Here is an 18,272-nt window from a genome sequence, read left to right on the forward strand (position 1 = left end):
TTGAAATTTTTAAAATTCTGAAAACGTTTGGTGAGTGCTTCCCTTAACATTGGAAATCTACCACTGAAGTGAAGAGAAATGATACCACACTTTCAGTCCATAAACGAGAAATGGAAGACTGGAATACTGATGAAGGACGTGTTCTGTAATGTTTCTTTAATTCTCTTGGGAAACCACATAAGAGCTAGTGGTTGCAAGTAGGTTTCATTTCAAGAACCAACTGACAGATTGATAGGGTCGGCCTAGTACCCCGTGCTGGTGATTCTGAAAACTGAGTCCAAGTTCAGCTGGGAAGGGAGCTGTGTTTCATTAGTGATGCCTGCCATTTCTAGTTTAACTATCAAATACACGTTTTCGTGTAGTAACTGATATCTCAGGGCCTTGAAAATTACTATTCAATTATTTCTCATTAGCTGGATCTAATGGATTGAATTACATACAATTTGCCTCAGGCTATGGAACAGTCTATGGTGTAAGTTAAATGGTGTTAACAACTAGGCTTTCTGAGGTTTGACTGTATTAAATATGTTTGGTGCCCAGACCCACATTCGATTCTACGTAATGGTGGCCATATTATAATGAATCTTCAGTATGCATATTTACTGCTCATTTCTTAAGTACAGGAATCAAAACAGTGAAGAGACATTCACTGTTTGTCTACTGAATGATTTGGCACTACAGAATGAGCGGGAAAATATCTCGGTTATCTATTAATGATGAGGAGTTCAAAATCACTGTTCTAAATATAGTTATTCATTACTAAAGAGCTTTACTATTTAAAACAATATTATACATATTTTATGGCAAGAAGAAACAAGAATTTGATTTAACTGAATATGTTTTCTGCAGACAAGTTAGGAGAAATGCAAAACATTCATGTTTACTAAAAAGAGTGCTTTAAATTGGAAATCATAGTAAAAATTTAAGTTGATGAATGACTTTGTTTTTAAATACTTATATTCTTTACCTTTTTTATCATTAAAATAGTTGTTAAAATTAGACAGATAGAAAGACTTCTTAAAAATTTAACTAAAAAAAGTTTTAATGTATTTATTCTATCACCACTTATTGAATATGAAAAGTGTTGTTACCTATAGAATATTTGGCCTTGAATCCCACATGAGTGGAGCTGTTGTCAGACCGGAATCTCAAATATATCATCTCTCCTGAGGACAGCTGACTGCTAGGCAAAGATGTCCCACAAAACTTGGAAATCACTGGTGCATTTGAATCAGCTCCGTCTCGCAACTCAAGATAATTAGATGTACAGCTAAAGTGGAAGGAAATTCTGTTTACTATATACAGACAATTGTTTTGACATATTTTTATATAAAAGACTTCATTAACTTTCTCCAAGGGCGTTGTTAAATCATTATGCTTGGAGCACAAGACACTATAACAGTCATATTAAACAATATGTCACTTCAGAATACTGTATAATCTTTCCCCTAATCATAACATATCCTTTAGTTAGCAGTTTGAGAAGATAGGTTGTACATTTACCGCATTGAAAATATTTACTTGCCTTCCACATTCTGTGTTAGTTTCACAAATATAAAAGTCATTCTTAAGTTACCCTGTAGGAGTATTAAAAACCGAGTCTTTTGTTTCACATGATGATTCAACACATTGAAATTGAGGGTCCTTATGACTTTGATTAAATTTAGTTTGAAATCTTAGCTCTAGAAATCATATCCCTCTCTATTTAGTATACACCCCTCAGAGACCTAGCCTTTCCCCCAATAACCAGCAACCCCCAAGGCAGCAGACAGTAGCTCAGACCTGACTAATGATCACGGTCCATATTTCGCGCAGGCTAATGGTAACATCTTGACATAAGTTACGTTTCAGTTCCTGAGCCCTAAGGTGGAAGGACCCCCTGGCTACTTTCCCGTGAGACAGGACAGAGGGACTCCAGAAACGACATCAGAACTTTCCTCAAGACCTGAAGACACGACTCATTACCCTTACCTCACCTCTGACCAATCAGCTCCCAGCACGACCCCAAACCACCAACCCGCAATATGTCGTGATTTTGCTCTATAGAATCTGTAACCTACACCCCATTGGGGAGTTCGGGCTTTTGAGCATTAGCTTCACGTTCTCCTGGGAGGCACCAGGCATAAGAAAATAGCCAGTATTTCTCCACTGCAATTTTCGGTGTTCAGTGTTTGGCTCTCCTAGCACTGGGTGGGAGAACTCTTTCTGTTCTATAACAACATTTCACATGACAAAGCCAACATTTCACTTGACAGCTCTGTGACCTGGGCTAATAGAGAATCTCAACTGGAATTTTCTGTGTCCATAAAAGGCAAGTATTTATGCCAAATTTCTTGAGAAAGTCAATCAGCCAATTAATGCTCAGTGAGCAGGAGAGCGGAATTATATAGAAGAGGTGCCCAGAAATGGTAAGCAAATCTCTTGTAGCTAAGTTTTGTACGATACACGTATTCATGCAAATGTGTACATGCTTTTGGTAAATGAAGAAAAAAAATACAGATTTTTTTCCCCCAGTCTATGTAGTTACTACCTTTGTGTACAACATAGTAAGACTTACTTTCTGGTGTGTAATCATTCAGAATTCTTATTAAAGCGAGATTAGGGATTGTACTGTACTTGCTTTAGTCCTGTTTCTGACACTGGTGACCCCTGGTGTCACATAACACAAATTCCCATTTGTTAGACAGATATTTTATCATTTATGACACTGAGGATGGGGCTGGACAAATAAAAACTCAGCTACCAGAGACGGTATACGTTTCCTGTGGGAGGAAGAACAGACCACATAAATCTCGAGCAGCCATTCTCAGTGTCTCTGGGAGGATGTGCATAAGATCCCGTGGGATAAGATCTGTGTACATGATCTGCCCAGGTGACAGGGCAGTGACGGGCAGCCAATGCTTTCAGGCTGGAGGCATTAAGCACTTCCCTTCTCCATCCCTAGATTTCCTGTGCGGTCTACGTAGCTCAGAAGAGAAGCAGGAAATTATTTTGAGACATGACGGCTGAAAAATACTAACTCTGGGTAGGAGAAAAATTCGATGGAGGTGACCTACTTGGGTGTGACTTCAATACTGAATCGATCTTCAAACTGCAGCCTTACGAGCTTTCCGGGAGGAGCAGCTATGAGCCAGACGCAATCAGCGTGCTGGGGATAATTGTCAGGGTGGTTGGGGGAGGTCACGTATCCAGCAGAATCCGCATCATGGATGTAGATGTTGCCCCCACAGGCTGTCAGAAAACACAGTTAAATCAGTCTACAGTCTGGACCAAGAGGGTACCGTCAACTGCCATGATCATTTTTAAAAGTCACTATCTGCATTTCCAATCTCAATTTCCTTTCATCTGAAATTATCCTCATTTATTTATTTTTTTAAGTATTTATTAAATTTATTGGGGTGACATCAATTCGTAAAATTATATAGGTTTCAAGTGTACATTTCTATAATACATCATCTATATATCGCATTGTATGTTCACCACCCAGAGTCCATTCTCCTTCCACCACTCATTTGTTTTTAAACAAATAAAATCTGAATTTGCTATCAAGGGAGTTACCGAGTATGTCACTTTCTAATTTGCCAAACTATATATTCTGTTTGGAAATTTCCTTCTTCCTTACAGCCAACAAAATGCTTATGGCACTCGGTGTAGGCAGGAGGACGCCATGGGGGCACCACTATACATCCGCCCTATAGATAAGCACACAAATGTACTAGCTGTTATACGCCTTGACTGTTCAGTCCAGTACAATGACACAGAGTCCTGATCTTGATATGTTTAAAAGACTAAGCAGATGTATACTTGCACAGCTCTGTGGGCATTCACTCATTATGTGTCTATGAGATACAGACACATTTGAAGAGCAAGAGATGAATGGCGTGAGAGAATTTATTAGTCAGTTTTTGCAAGAAGACAAAGGAGCTTTTTATACTTTTCTAAAAGACCAAAGTATTGTGTAAAAATAGTTTCCTTTTGTAAATGAACATGTTTTTGGCAATCTCAGCAAACAAACCAAGCAATAAACTGCATAAACTGGGTACTTACAATGCCAATGAAGTTAACCTGTTCAACAACTTAGCTTTACAATGATCAGATCTGCTAAATTCTATGAACATTTATTTCTGCTATTATTCAACCACTTGTCAGATCCTGCGTTCTGTCATTACCCAGAAATGCAAATTCTTTTGAATGCCTTTAACTCCCTCAACCCTGGTCTTTCCTTCAGAGTCTCCTTGCAAAATCTCAATGCCGTGCCAGTATTCAGTTTAGGCCATTCATGGAGATTGATGCCACTATAAACGCAAGTTCTCCACTCTCAACATCGCCAAGCAATCCTCTTGTTTTCTAATATACATACAACAGCTACTTGAAACTTGACTATAGTCCCTAAACCCTTCATTCTCCTCATTCCCTCTCGTGTCTCAGCACACGATTTTGAGTTCTCCTTTAGAAAGAAAGTAGAAGAAATCAGATGAGAACTCCCTTGATTTGTTACCATCCTTACTAAATTCATCTGTAGCCCTACCTTCCTTCGTTTTCTCCTGTACACTGTCTTCCTGTATCTCTCTGTTGCGCTCCCATTCCATTCTGTCTCCTCAGGGACCTTGCCCTATATAATCCCTCCACTTGCCTTATGATTTTAATCTCTCTCTCTCTCTCTCTCTCTCTCTCTCTCTCTCTCTCTCTCTCTCTCTCTCCCTTTCTCTTTCTCTCTCTCTCCCTCCATCCTAGTCCCTCTACTCCTTGCTCCTTTAAACTTTCCATACATGTATATCAAAGGCTCAAGTAATTCACAGGAGTCATTTACTTTACTTCCTCACCACCCTCTTTCTTCGTCTTCTTCATCATCCCTTCCCTATTCAACCCTAGGAAAGCATTCTCTTCCAGGTCTCCAATCACCTCCCAGGTGAGTACCAGAAGGTCTTTTGTAATCTTTATTCTACATCCACAGCATTTAACATGGTTGGCCCATCTTTCTTCTTCACATTTTTGCCCATTTTTCTTGCACATTGAGCTCTCCTCCTCCTTCTCGTACCCTCTCACCGTTCCTCCGCTGGTCCTTGCATGCCTCTTTCCAGGTCTCTCCTAGCATCGCTGGAGATCCCCGGAGTCTCTCTGTTGGCTCTTCAGCTTCTCAGTCTAAGTAATTTTCTTCGTAATGGTGTCCACCCTCATGACTTAACCTACAACCAGTCTGCTAATGATTCCCATATTTTAGATTCAGTTCAGATCCCTGTTCTGACGTTCAGACTCCCGTTCCTGCAGCCTATGGGATATCTCCAGTGGATGTAATTCAGAGATTTCAAACTGAACATGATTTTCTACTAGGTCCATATATAAGTGAATGATAATATCATCTCTCCTTCATACTGACTCCCTATCCATCTCCACTACCTTATTTTTCTCCTTAATACTTTTTACCATATGACATACTATGTATCTCACTTATTACCTATGTTTTAACATAAATTAAGCTCCACGAGGATATGGATTTTATCTGTTTACTGCTATATCCCCAGGAGCCAGTATAGTGTCCTGTCACATGGCAAGTTCTTAATATAACGTCTGCGGGAGAAAGGGTCCATGTAACCAGAAACCTACGGGCATTCTATGGTGTCTCCCGTCCCTTGCCCCCTTTCCCACACTCTATTGACCTCCAACCCCACTCAGTTCCATGTTTATAGTATCTCCCAATATGCCCTCTCTTCTACATTCTTATTGTCATTGCCTTAGTTCAGGACCTATCGTTTTTTTCCTGAATGACTTTCATCTGCTCTCTCTAATGTGTTTTCAGTGCTGCCACCACACGGATCATGCGTCTCATGCTTTGGATGAAAATTTTTCAAGGGCTCTGCACTGCCTTTCAGTTAATCTCCTCACTCATTACGGTGGCATCTACAGCACTTAGCATCAAGATTCCTTCCTGCTTCACCGTTATATTTACTTCCTTTGGACTCTCTTCTCCAGCAGTAGTGAATTCTTTCAAATCCATGCGTATGGCTTATGATGGCATAACCATTGAGACTTTATATGTTGTCACATCTTTTCCTCACTGATTGGCAAATGCCTGTTCAACTCCTTCCCCTAGGAGCCTTCTCTGATCCTTTAGGTGAGGCTAAGTGCTTTTCCATGTTCACACAGCTCCTGATACATTCATCTATTGGGCAGTTATCATGCCATGTTCTAACTACACTTTTGCGTGTCCGTCTCCTTCGCTGTGCTGTAAACTCCTTGACAAAACTTGTTAGTTTGCAAGATGGGAAATGCCTTGTAATGTTTGGTTAGTTATTAATAATCCAATTAATAATGTGAAAATAAAAAGCGTGGAACATAGGAATATGGAAATCTCAATCAACCATACTGAAGGAGTACCTCTGGGGAAAGTTGGGACACAAGTAGGTGCATTTGGTGTCACGGGTTGTTCCCCAAATACCGTATGTTAAAGGCTGAGAAATGGCTGTGGCATAGAAGTGGGTGTGGTGGAAAGACAGCTGGAGGGAAGTGGAAGGCTGACTGTAGTTAGGGGAAATGGTCGCATTAGAAAGCTGGGAGGAAGAGAGTGATCACAGCCTTGGGGTTGCCCAGTACAAGGTTTAAAATCAAAAGACCTTAAAGTCCAATATTAAGGACAGAAAGATGGGGAGAAGGTAATGGCCATACCATTCGTGCATGAAGAGAGGGTCCACAGAGGAATAAAAGAGTCATAGCACTTGCAAATAGATCCTTAGTGCATCGGACCTCCCACTAAATATTGACTTTAAAAATATAATTCAAGACTGGGTCCAGCATGGGTCAAGGTGGAAAGGTCGAACTCTGTGCAGTGGGCTGACTCTCCTCACCACACACAGGAACTATTACTCTACACAGTCTCAGCGCCAGGTGAAGTCCGGCTCCATCAGGACTCAGCAGCAAAGCTTGGCGAGGAGACAGGAAGGGATGAGAAACTCCTGACCTATACTGTAATGGTGCTGGGGTCCCAGAGCTGTGTCTTTAAAGGCTCCTTCCAAGTGTCAGCGCTGTGTGTGCTGGGAAGTGACGGGAGTCCATTCCCTGTGGTCATGGAACCCACTCAAGCTATTAGAGGATCTTCTCTGTCACTTGGTGGACACTTATTTCTTCTCCTTTCCCAAAATGAAGAAAGTATGCTGACATTTTAAATTTCCGTATTTTGGAGAATGTGCAGTAAAACATATGACTTCATAGATTCATACGTACTTTGAAATATGTTCAGGAATCTGAGATTGAGATAATAAGATTATCCTGAAATCCATATTATCTAATTTGGTGGGACAAGCAAAGACATTCTCTCTACTGATACTACCCCCTTGAAGCTCTGGTTATCTACTGATTTATCAAATTAAACAATATATAAAAATAAATGTCACAAAAATGAAATCATTCCAGTGGAATTAAATATAATTATAATCAAGTGTAATTAAGTAAAGATCACTACTGTAATATATAATTAAATGGGTAATAATAGAATCAGAGGATTATGTTTTTATTTAAAGAGAAACATACCAATGATTGCAAAATAATGTAATTATCATTCTTAGAATGTTTCTATAACGGAATGCAACTTAGAATTAGACATTTTATAACGGAGAAGTCTAAGGAATTTCAGAGGAACATTAAGATCAGTTCAATTTATATGAATGGAGAATTTTACTTTGTCCATTCTCTCATTATGCGACCTTGGAAAAATCTAAGCCTCATTTTACTGTAGAATGGGGACAAGGATACCTTCCTTAAAAAAAAGAATCACGATGAGATAGCGCATGTGTCAATCATGAACTAAGTGCTTGCTAAGAGGCAGCTACTTTTTATTAACATCATTTCCCTTACTGCAGAAAAGAAAGCTTATTTTTTGTCTCAGTCTATTTAAACGAGGAAGACCAAGCAATGGCAGGAAAAGTACAGACATTATTCTCAGTGAAAATACTTACCTAAACTCTTTGCCTCGTATTTGATCTTAAATCCTTGCCCTCCGTTACTATTATCAGAAATAAACTGAACAAGCATTTGATTATCTGAGGTGAACAGAGTGGATGAAGGACGGCTGCCACAGAAATGACCACTTCCTCCATGAGGTCCCAAGGGTGGAGAATAGATATCAGGTCCGTTTTTGAGCTGTAAACACAGATTAAAATTGTACCAATTCCTTCATATGGTTAAGATGGAGTACAATTGCTCTATCGATTTATGCCCCAGGAGAGAAAAGCCATCATTCTGTTTTCTGAATGAAGTCTGCAGAGAAAACAATTAGAAAAAGGAGCAAACAAGACCTACCACCAAGTAATCACCCTGGTTACAAGAAGAGTCACTGTTTGGAATCTGGAAGGGCTGTTCAAAATGGACGGCAATGGTCAGACCTCTCTGAACCAGGACGTGCCAAGAGCAGTTGAGGTTGGAAGGGTAGGTCTCTGGATAGTTGGGTGACGTGATTATCCCTCTGTCTGCATGCAGATATCCACCACAACCTTCCCAAGAAGAAACAAAGAAAATTTAATTTTTTCATTGAAAAAATAAAGAAAGTCTTTAAATAGCATTGACAATTAGATATTTAAGCTTTCCTGTTTTTCTAGAGGATTTTCAAAGTCAGGCAAGAGAAAAGTAGTCTGCAACTAACTGGGATCAAAGTGTGGGAAATGATTAGCACAACAAGAATTTATTGAGCACACTCTATTGAGGACTCATTTTGTTGTTGTTGCTAAGACTGGGATAAACAAGGAAGCAATAGAGACAGATTACTTACTTTCACAAAGCCTACTTTATAGATGAATAAGACATACGCATACAATAAACACATATATAATAGATGAGATGGTGATAATTTCTACAAAGTAAAATGTATGAGGAGAGGGGTAATGGTACGGTATTGTCTGAGGAAGTTAGAAAAGGCCACGCTGTTGGGTAATAGCTGAGCAGAACCTGAATAAAACGAGCCGTCGAGCCACAAGGCTTTGTGAGAGAAAAGCATTCCAGGCCAGTCAACAGCTGGTGAAAACCTCGATGTGTTAGTGGTACGTCATGAAAGTCAGAATGGATGAAACAGAATGAGAGATCCAAAAGGTAGGTGATGCAGGAAACTGAAAGCACTTATTTTTAATAAGAAGAGGAAGACATTGAAGGGTTTTGAGCATCAGGATGGTATGATCTGACTTAAATTTTAAAAGAATCACTCTGTCTGCAACAGACTATAAGAGGGAGTGGGGGAAAGCAGGGGAAAGCAGAAGCAGGGTGCCCAATAAAGGGATGATTTCTTGAGTCCATCAGAGAGATGATAGATGCCTGGACTAAGAAAGCAAGGAAGAAATGGTGAGAAGTGGTTGGAATCTAAATATATCATGAGGGTAGAACCATTTTGATTTGTTGATGATTAGGATTTATGGAGAAAAGAAGAATCAAGAATGACGCCAAGCCTTTTGGCTTAAATAACAAGAAGAATGTACTTTCCACTTACTAAAATTGGGAAGAATGTGGCATGAGAAAGTTTGGAGGTGAGTCGTGGGAAATGGGGGGAGTCAAGCGTTCAGTTTTCCACATGGTAACTTTATATGTCCTGAGTTGTCATACATACTTACATGAGAAACATGAGAGAGAGTGAGAGGTTGGGAACAGAGGAAAGATTATGGACGGAGCAGCCATTCATTCGCCAGCTGTCAGGGATTGAATAGCTCATCAGAGAGAGTGGAGAGAGTTCACACAGCTAGTCAAATTGCAGAGGTGGAAATTTATCTTAGGTCTGTCTAATTCCAAAGCCCATTTTCTTAAACCACCATGCAGCCTGCCTCTCCTGAGTGTGAGGAAGACGATTTATCTTCAGTTGCTCCCTACTCTATAAAAGGCGTACAAAACAGAGGAGAAATTATTAATTTTTAATGTCTAGATTGATAATCGACTTTAAAAGTACGTCTTTCAGTTAAAAACATGAGAGTCTTTTGATATTCCATATCCCACGGACTACTTTTTGAAATTTAATTTGGATTTAAAGTTATTGTTGGACCTCACATTTTGTCGTTTTGAAAGTCTCAGTCATACTACACCTGACAGCCTGTCGTATATCGTGCACATCCCCTAACTCATCAAATTCATCTTTCAAGAGCAACAAACTCTTCCTGCCACCCTTCAAACGAATTATTTCAACCAAGGGATTTATGAAGACATCTTCCGCTATTACTTTGACTGATGGAGAAATACTTCCGTGTTTCTAAGACTGATGATAACTCTGACTTATGGCTCCTTTGACACATTATGGCCTTGGGCTGTCTCCTGGTTCCAGCCCGCAGCTAGGCTGAAAAATTGCAAGATTGTACTCTTGTGCCTACTGTGGAGGGAAGAGACCCCACCCAGAGAGCTGCAGGCAGGGGATTCTTTTAACAACTTGGCCACGGTTTTTTTGGATCAGGACTCAGTACCTGACCTCAAGATAGCCACCCAGAGGCTGAGCAGACACCCGTGTGTTCTAACTTATAATAAACCTGTGTCCTGGCAAGAGAAAATGAGCAGAGTATGTTGCTTATATAAAATGGGAGAGAGCAAGAGCTAGGTGAGATGACATGGGATGAGACTAAATGAATTAAAACAAACTCATAGAACATATTACTCTTGTGAAAGGATGCGTTAAAGCCCGCTCTGGTTATGCTGAAGTCCGAGGTGAAATGGATGAACATGTACTCTCCAGTAGAACGGATGGGTCCAGGGATCTCTCTGCCACAGAGAACTGCTAGCTGCTGGGCCAAGTTATTGTCTCCTAGGACCAAAGAATGGAAATATCAGTGTGAAAATACGACGTCTTCAGAATGTCTGCCACCACCGACCATTTGCAACCCAGCCAAAGCGGCTCACACATTATTCTCAAAACCATCCCTAGGACGTAATGGGAATTCTCACAGACAAGGACACTCTAGGGGATACATCATTCTGGTTCTAGTTTGTAACGGTGCTGCCTGCCTTTTTCTTTAGGCTTTCGGATAAAGACTTCTTTGACAGTCCCCACTGTCTTTCTGAAAACTGGCCCAGAGTTGTTCCTGGCACTAAAACTCAGAATCAGAGCACCTGGGGTTGTGTGTGACCAGTACTGATGTGTGCATTAGACACCGAGCTAAATTATTCTCATTGCTGAAGGTCGAGTATCTATCAGAGAACAAAGGTTGGTTCTTCAGCCTCACATCCTATACTAATGTTATAAGGTCATTTGCCAAGGTGTGTGCCTTTGGCTCCAAAGGTCTTTTTCTTGTTTTTACCCTTCGTTCGTTTGTTGTTGTTTGCTTGTTTTGCTGTTAAAAGGACACATTGATGTCCATGTGTGGAAAATGAGAAAAATAGACTTAGCAAGTATGCTCTCCCAGAGACACCAAGGAGGGCGGGGTCACCTCACAGCCCTTTTTCCTTTAGTTCCTCTTGGATATAAGTTTCAGTCAAAGCAACTGTGCCAGTCAAAGCTAGAAGGGATCAAAGGAGATTATAACAGATTGGATTCCCTGGCTGGAAAAACACATTGTTTTTTCCATAAGGTGGAGAAGTAATGAATTTCAAGCTAAGGAAAAAAAAAAAGAATATGAGACATGAGGAAATTTGTCTTTTCACACAAGCAGCAAACTGAATCCTTTTTGACATTGATTACCACCTAAAACTCATTCATTATTAACTACTTTAGAAAAAAAATTATTTCCTGTAATTACACATGTAATAGCATAGCTACAAATACAACAAATGCTTGAAAAGGCTTTCTTTGGAGGGCTTCTGGCCTCTGGAAACTTTTGTATTTTTTATAATTCAAAATTTTATCTCTAACTCCTTTTGCATTTATCTTCGATATGCTATTTTGCTACACACTTCCCCCCAAATTGTTTTTGTTGACTTATTCTCTATTCATCTGTCTCTCTAGATGCTGAAGTTATTAGGTGTTGTTATTTGGTTCATATATGTATATTTTATCTCCCAGTGAGACTGGGATGGGTTTACTGATTTTGGTTTCTTTTCTAAACTTCACCCAGACTAATGAAACAATGCTTATCTTTAAATAATTACTTATCAAATAACTAACCGATTGGTAGATAACCCAATAACCACAAGATAGTTTGCTCCTTTCCCAGTAACCAAAATAAATATTATAGTATTTCTAGAACTTTCCACAACCTCCACGTATGGAGTGCAGCAGGAGTGAAACCAGCCTTTAAAGAGGACAAATCAAAGAGCAGTAAAGGACTAGGATTAGAAGGGGATTTGATGTTTCTCTCATTAGTTCAACATCCACATTTTAGAGATGTGGAAGTTGGGGCCCCAAGATTAGCAAGTAGTAGCTGACATTTATTGAGCAATTACTATTACCAATTGGGGTGCTTTACATGTAATACCTGATTCTATCTTCACAATAACACCATTAGTCAGGTATTACTATTATCCCCATTTTGTAGACAGGAAACAGTCTTAGAGGGGATATTTAATTTGCCTATGAGCATAGAGCATAGAAATCAACAAGGATTTGAAACCTTGGACAATTATCTCCAGCTGTCCAAACTATGCTATTAAATGATTTCCTTAAGATAGTAAAGTCAGATCTAGGAATAAAAGAATTATTGATTTTTTTTTATATATTCTTTCTCTTTTCTTTTTCTTTCTCCTTCCTTCTATCCTCCCTTTCTTTCTTAACTTTTTTTTTTTCAGGCCCAATGTAGTTTCATAGAACCTCAGTTTGTGGAAATCTTTGGTATACAAAATTTGTTAGTGCATGGTCTAGAGAAGACTCAATTTTGCAAAATGACAATTCTGCCAAATTAAGAAACAGGTGGAAGAGTGATTTGACTCTCCCAACAAAGCCACAGGGCCCTTTCTGGCGTGGCCCAGGAATGTCCACAGCTACCCCAGGGCCAAGAGGGTGTGATGACTGGCCATGTATCATTGCTACTGGCCCATTGGCTCCAGATATTTGTTTCAGAATTTCATATGACCCTGCTACTCCGAAGCAAAAAAAAAAAAAAAGTGGACAAGAACAAATAATTGAAGTGAGACTTTAAAATTTAATTCTAAAAATATATTACCACTGTGCAAATGAAAACAATACCCAACAACTAATACAGAGTAGACACTCAATAACTATTTCTTGAATGAGTAAATAAGCAAATTAGGAAAGAATGAACCTATTGGGCATCTACTCACATCATTAGTGAATAAAGGAATCTATATAGATAGGTCATACAACCAATTTGAAATTTTGTCATTGCTTTGGCATATACTTTAATTTGCTGAGCTCTTTCAAGCAGTCTATTTCTCAGCAAGAATACCTTCATTCTATGAAGAGCATATGCTAACACGTTTTAGAATTATCTCTACCAAAGTCAATTGAAATCTAAACTATTCCAAATTCTCTGTCTATCAAATAGAGAATTTTGCATTCATTCCTTTCCCTGATCCCCACAACAACCCCAGGAGGTAGATTTTTGTCTCTCTTTCACAGACAATAAGACAGACTTGGAGCCATTTAGTAACTTGTACGAGGTCACACAGAAGAAGAAAAGGACAGCCTACTAGGTTTGCGGCTTCTAAGAAAAGTTATTGGTAGAACAAAAAGCAACTCAATAAAAGTGATTTAAAAAAAATAATGGTCATTTACTTATGGACGCAGTTACTTACTGACGATACTTTTAAAGTTTCTACTGGGTTCTGAATGCTTAGAATATGTGTTTGAGGACACATGAATTTTATTGCTTGATAAATGTAAAAATTTTAATATCCACAGAAATGCCCTGACGTAAAGAAAGATAATAGTTTCTCTGGGCAATATGCTAGCCGACTGTTGATAGGAAAAGGGGAGGAAGTTATGGTTTATCATCTCAGCATGTCTGTATGATTGATTTGAGTCTTTCCTTGGGGTCCAGCTCCACCCATAGAAAATAAAGCAACTCTGCAATTTGATTTTTCTCACTGTACTTTGCGTGGGTCTAGGGTTGAGGGGATAAGGGAACCAAGAGCTTGCACAATAGCAATCTGTGGGCCGAAAGCAAACACATGCTTGTTTGGTCCCCAAAATTGCTCTGAAATGTTTTTCATTAATTGTCAAATTTTAACAATTGGGAAATGTATAGAAAATTCTTTATTTCTCACATCTTTTGAAAAATAATGTCTGTAGTACTGAACCCGCATTCCTAACAGCTGTCCCTTTAATTGTGTTCTCCAGTTTGACACTTCACTAGTTATGTCACCTGTTGTCTAGGCAGGCATTTGAGGTTGCAATATTTGTGATGGACAGGACTAGTTCTCAAACGTTAGAGACCATCGGTGTCACCTGGAGGCCAGGACTAGAAAGGCAAGTAAAGCACCTCACATCAGGGGAGAAAAATCTACGGAGTGCCCAAGACCACAGAAATCAAGATAAATAACATCTTAGAGCAATATTTTAAAAATTGAATTAAATGTCAAATGAACAAAATACTAAAATTTTAAATGAAGATAGGTTCTTACTCTTGCCCGATCTTGCCTTAATCTTGGCCCCGCCTGGAGGCCTTTTTAAGTCGCCGATCTGGGACCCATCCTGAGAATTTCTAGTTTAGGTCTGGGCTGGGGCTGACAATTAGCATTTCTATAGTAACACATTCCCAGGCCTCGTGGATGTGGCTGGCCTGGGGACCACATTGGGAGAAACTCTAGTCCGAGGACAGGGCCTCCCTATTCGTCTCGGGCCCATGTAAACTGTGAAGCACAATTTTGTATGTGTTGACTATTAGCATTATTCATGTCAATCACTCAATGCATAGCAATACCACACCTATGTATAGAGGAAAATATGAAAAAAATATCAGCCCGTCATTCTTCCCATCTACCCAGAGAGTAGACAAAGGGAAGTGAATGTGTTGCAATTATAAATACTATTCTACCCTTGAATCTTAAAGTCATCGGTATAAAATATCAAGATTTATTTCCAAAGCCTTTCAATAAGAAAGTAGCACCATGTGAAAACTCAAGACTATTATCTCCTACTTCCGTCAATAGTAGTGTTTCCTCCTAGGAATTAAATGCTGTCCCTGACATAGTATGTGGTTGATTTTGCTACAGGCAGTTTCATAGTTTCCTCATGTTCTTCAGAAATGGTAGCCAATCCTAGTGTGTGACGCTTGCATTGACCGGGATCACTGAAATTCCATGCAAAATGGATGAAGGCAGTCAACAAGCATGATTATAATGGAAAGTCACTAAATATGGGCCAGGGTGGAAACTTATTTTGTTTGTTTTCGAATGTTTCTCACCATCTCGTATCACAAGTTTATCATAGTTGCATGTCCTGTGAGCTTCGATGTCCATGGAGAGGATGTTGAGTTCCACCGTGGAATCAGGAGCCTGGATAAGCCACATACAGTCAGCCCTGTTACCATAGCTGTCGGGCCAGCCGGGAGAGAAAAGGAAGAGTGGCGCCTCTCCCGTCCTCAGGAACCCACCGCACGCACCTGCACAATGCAAAGCAATACCTCTGACATACCTCTGACGCAAAGAAACTAGCACTCTCTTTTTAAAGTGCCAGTCCTGTGATGAAGCAAAACCACCAATAAACAATTTTCTCGTAGGAATCTATACATATTTTGAACCCACTGATTCAGACAGCTGTGATGAACATAATTTTTGCGAAGAAAAACACATCGTATTCTACTTTTCTCACCATCATTTTGCCACACAACCCATTCACTAATGAGTGCCTACTGTTTGCTAAGATGAAGTAAGTCCATGTAGAAGACATTATTATTATTATTATTACCTATGTAGAACTATGTTCATGTTTCTTACGTACTTTAATCTTTACCTTTTTTAGTAGAGCTATTCATCCCATAATTTATGTCGAGGCAATTTTGAAATAATGTTCAATTTTGTAAACTTAAATATTCAAAAAAGCACATGAGCTTATAATAATAACAAGGGTCTTTCATTAATTTTCGTTTTTTTTTTAAATCACAGCTTTATTGAGCTGTTATTCACACACTATAAAATTTACCCTTTTCAAGTGTATACTTCAGTCGTTTTCAGTATATTCACAAAGTTCTGCCACCATCACTGCTGTCTGATTTTAGAACATTTCCACCACTCCAAAATGAAACTCCATACCCATTATCACTGATTCTCTATTTTGCACTCCACTAGTCTACGCAAATCAATAATCTACTTTCTATCTCTATGGATTTGCCCATTCAGGACATTTCCTATAAATATAATCATACATTACGTGTGGCCTTTTGTGACTGGCTTCAGTCACTTAGCATAATGTTTAGGGGTCATCAGTATTCTAGCCTGCCTCAGTACTTCCTCTAGTTTAAGGCTGAATAGTATTCCACTATGTGAATATACCACATTTAGCTCTTCCATTCACCAGCTGTTTCACATTTAGCGTGTTTTCCCCTTTTACACTATTAGGAATAATGTTTTTGCAAACATCCATGTATAAATTCTTGTGTGGACGTACATTTTCAATTCTCGTAGGGATATAACTAGAAGTGGAACTGCCAGATCATATGGTAACACTGTGGTTCAATTTTTGAGGAATGGCTAAAGTGTTTTCTAAAGTTACTTTTAAGTTCCTAGAGAGTAGAGGGTATATTTTGGTTTCTTTTCTTAGTCAGTGCACACTTACCTCAGTCTATCTATAATAAATCCTTAATAAATATTAATTGAATTAAATTAAGTATCTGTATGCATAAGACATGCTGATGGCACAATGTTCAATATATTAACACATTTGAAAATATTAAGCTTTTCTTTTATTTTAATGAAACTTTCAGAATGTTATGTCACCGTGATATAATCCTTTATACTCTCTAGATAACAGGTAAATTGTAAAATTCTCTCACCCTCTTATTTTATCCTTTCCTTGCTCTTGGCTAAGAAAAATGAGATTTATGATATTATATTTACTCATTCACTTACATCATATAGTTATACAGTACATGAATGAGAAGAGCACTTGTTATTTTTTGAATATTAAATCATATTTGCTGATATGTTTTGCATGAGTGATTCCTTCTCTATTTTGAGATTTGTGGATATAAGAAAAGCTTAATTTTAGTTTATTTACAAGAGCTATACAGATTAAACGGAGCGCTCTAAATTATATTTGATAATCTTGCTGATGGCTCTTTGCTCTTAGATAAATAGATTAATATTTTAAGGCAGAGATTCATACTCAATGTTATGAAAGTACTTTATAGCGGAGGTGAAAATAACATCTCAGAAAAGAATACTAAGCGGCATTAAATAAAAATAAGCATGAATTATACCTACATCAGTGATCTCTGCTGATACAAATTACCAAGAAGTTAAAAGCAAATAGACTCTAATCTTTTAGGGTCTGTTTTCTCCCAGAACAAGTTCACAGTTTGAATATTCTTCAATGAGATCTTATGATAATGTGTCCCAATCAAATATCTCAAGAATAAAAACTATCCTCCAAGAAATATCTGCTGAATTTCTTCTATGTCAGCCCTCAAATCCATAAAAGCTTTTCAAAATTGCTTAAACAAAATTTCAAGGAAAAGCACAATCTCCCCAAAACACTGCTTAGTGAGAGAACTAAGGATGTCTTAAAAATAATTTTTAAAAAAAGCTTAAAATTTAGCCCAAATTTACCTTGAAACATGAAGATTTACAACCAGCTAAGGAGAAAGGAGAGCATTTCTGAAGGCAAATTTAAAATGAAACATAGAGGGGAAAATAGTTACTTCTATTAATGGATCCGTGTGTGTGTGTGTGTGTGTGTGTGTGTGCGTGTGCATTTGCAAATCAAATTTTTAGAGATCTTTAAGGTGATCTCTAGAAATTGTAAGTAGAATACCTTATGGATATTAATATGAAAAATGTAATGGGAATCTAGCATTTTTAATGAAACAAACATATAGTTTTTATATATTTATGAAATTAAAAGAACACCTGAATATATGGAGGAAGGTTTTGGGGCTGTACTTCTTCTTACTCATTTGTGTATTTGGTCCCTATTATGATAGGACCCTTTGAAATATTGACCTACACATATCAGCCCCTAAAAAGAATTTCATTTTTTATCAAACACACCTGGAGCAATGGTAGGTAAAGGTCCAACAGAGGCATTCATTGCAAACCACTCCAGAAGGAATCCTTTCCCTGAGACTGAATAGTCAGAAGAAAACCGAAATGTCAAAGAATTTCTAGTGGAGCTAAAAGATTCAATCTGGGTACCACAGTAAGTTCCAATCAGACGGGAATGAATTCCAAGCCCATCATAAATCTGCATGTAAAAAACAGATAATAGAGCA

The 18,272-nt window shown here is 38.5% G+C and overlaps 1 protein-coding gene across 1 annotated transcript in view; it reads right to left on the reverse strand.

Annotated features, from left to right (window-relative positions):
* CUBN (cubilin) overlaps positions 1-18,272 on the reverse strand; it is a 237,059-nt gene that overhangs the window by 75,194 nt on the left and 143,593 nt on the right. The window contains 7 exon segments of the mRNA XM_033100508.1: positions 1,092-1,270; positions 3,057-3,231; positions 7,950-8,133; positions 8,293-8,483; positions 10,610-10,756; positions 15,249-15,446; positions 18,052-18,244. Coding sequence (XP_032956399.1) covers positions 1,092-1,270; positions 3,057-3,231; positions 7,950-8,133; positions 8,293-8,483; positions 10,610-10,756; positions 15,249-15,446; positions 18,052-18,244 — 1,267 coding nt within the window.

This window comes from Rhinolophus ferrumequinum, assembly GCF_004115265.2.
Source record: "Rhinolophus ferrumequinum isolate MPI-CBG mRhiFer1 chromosome 5 unlocalized genomic scaffold, mRhiFer1_v1.p scaffold_110_arrow_ctg1, whole genome shotgun sequence".
NCBI lineage: Eukaryota > Metazoa > Chordata > Mammalia > Chiroptera > Rhinolophidae > Rhinolophus > Rhinolophus ferrumequinum.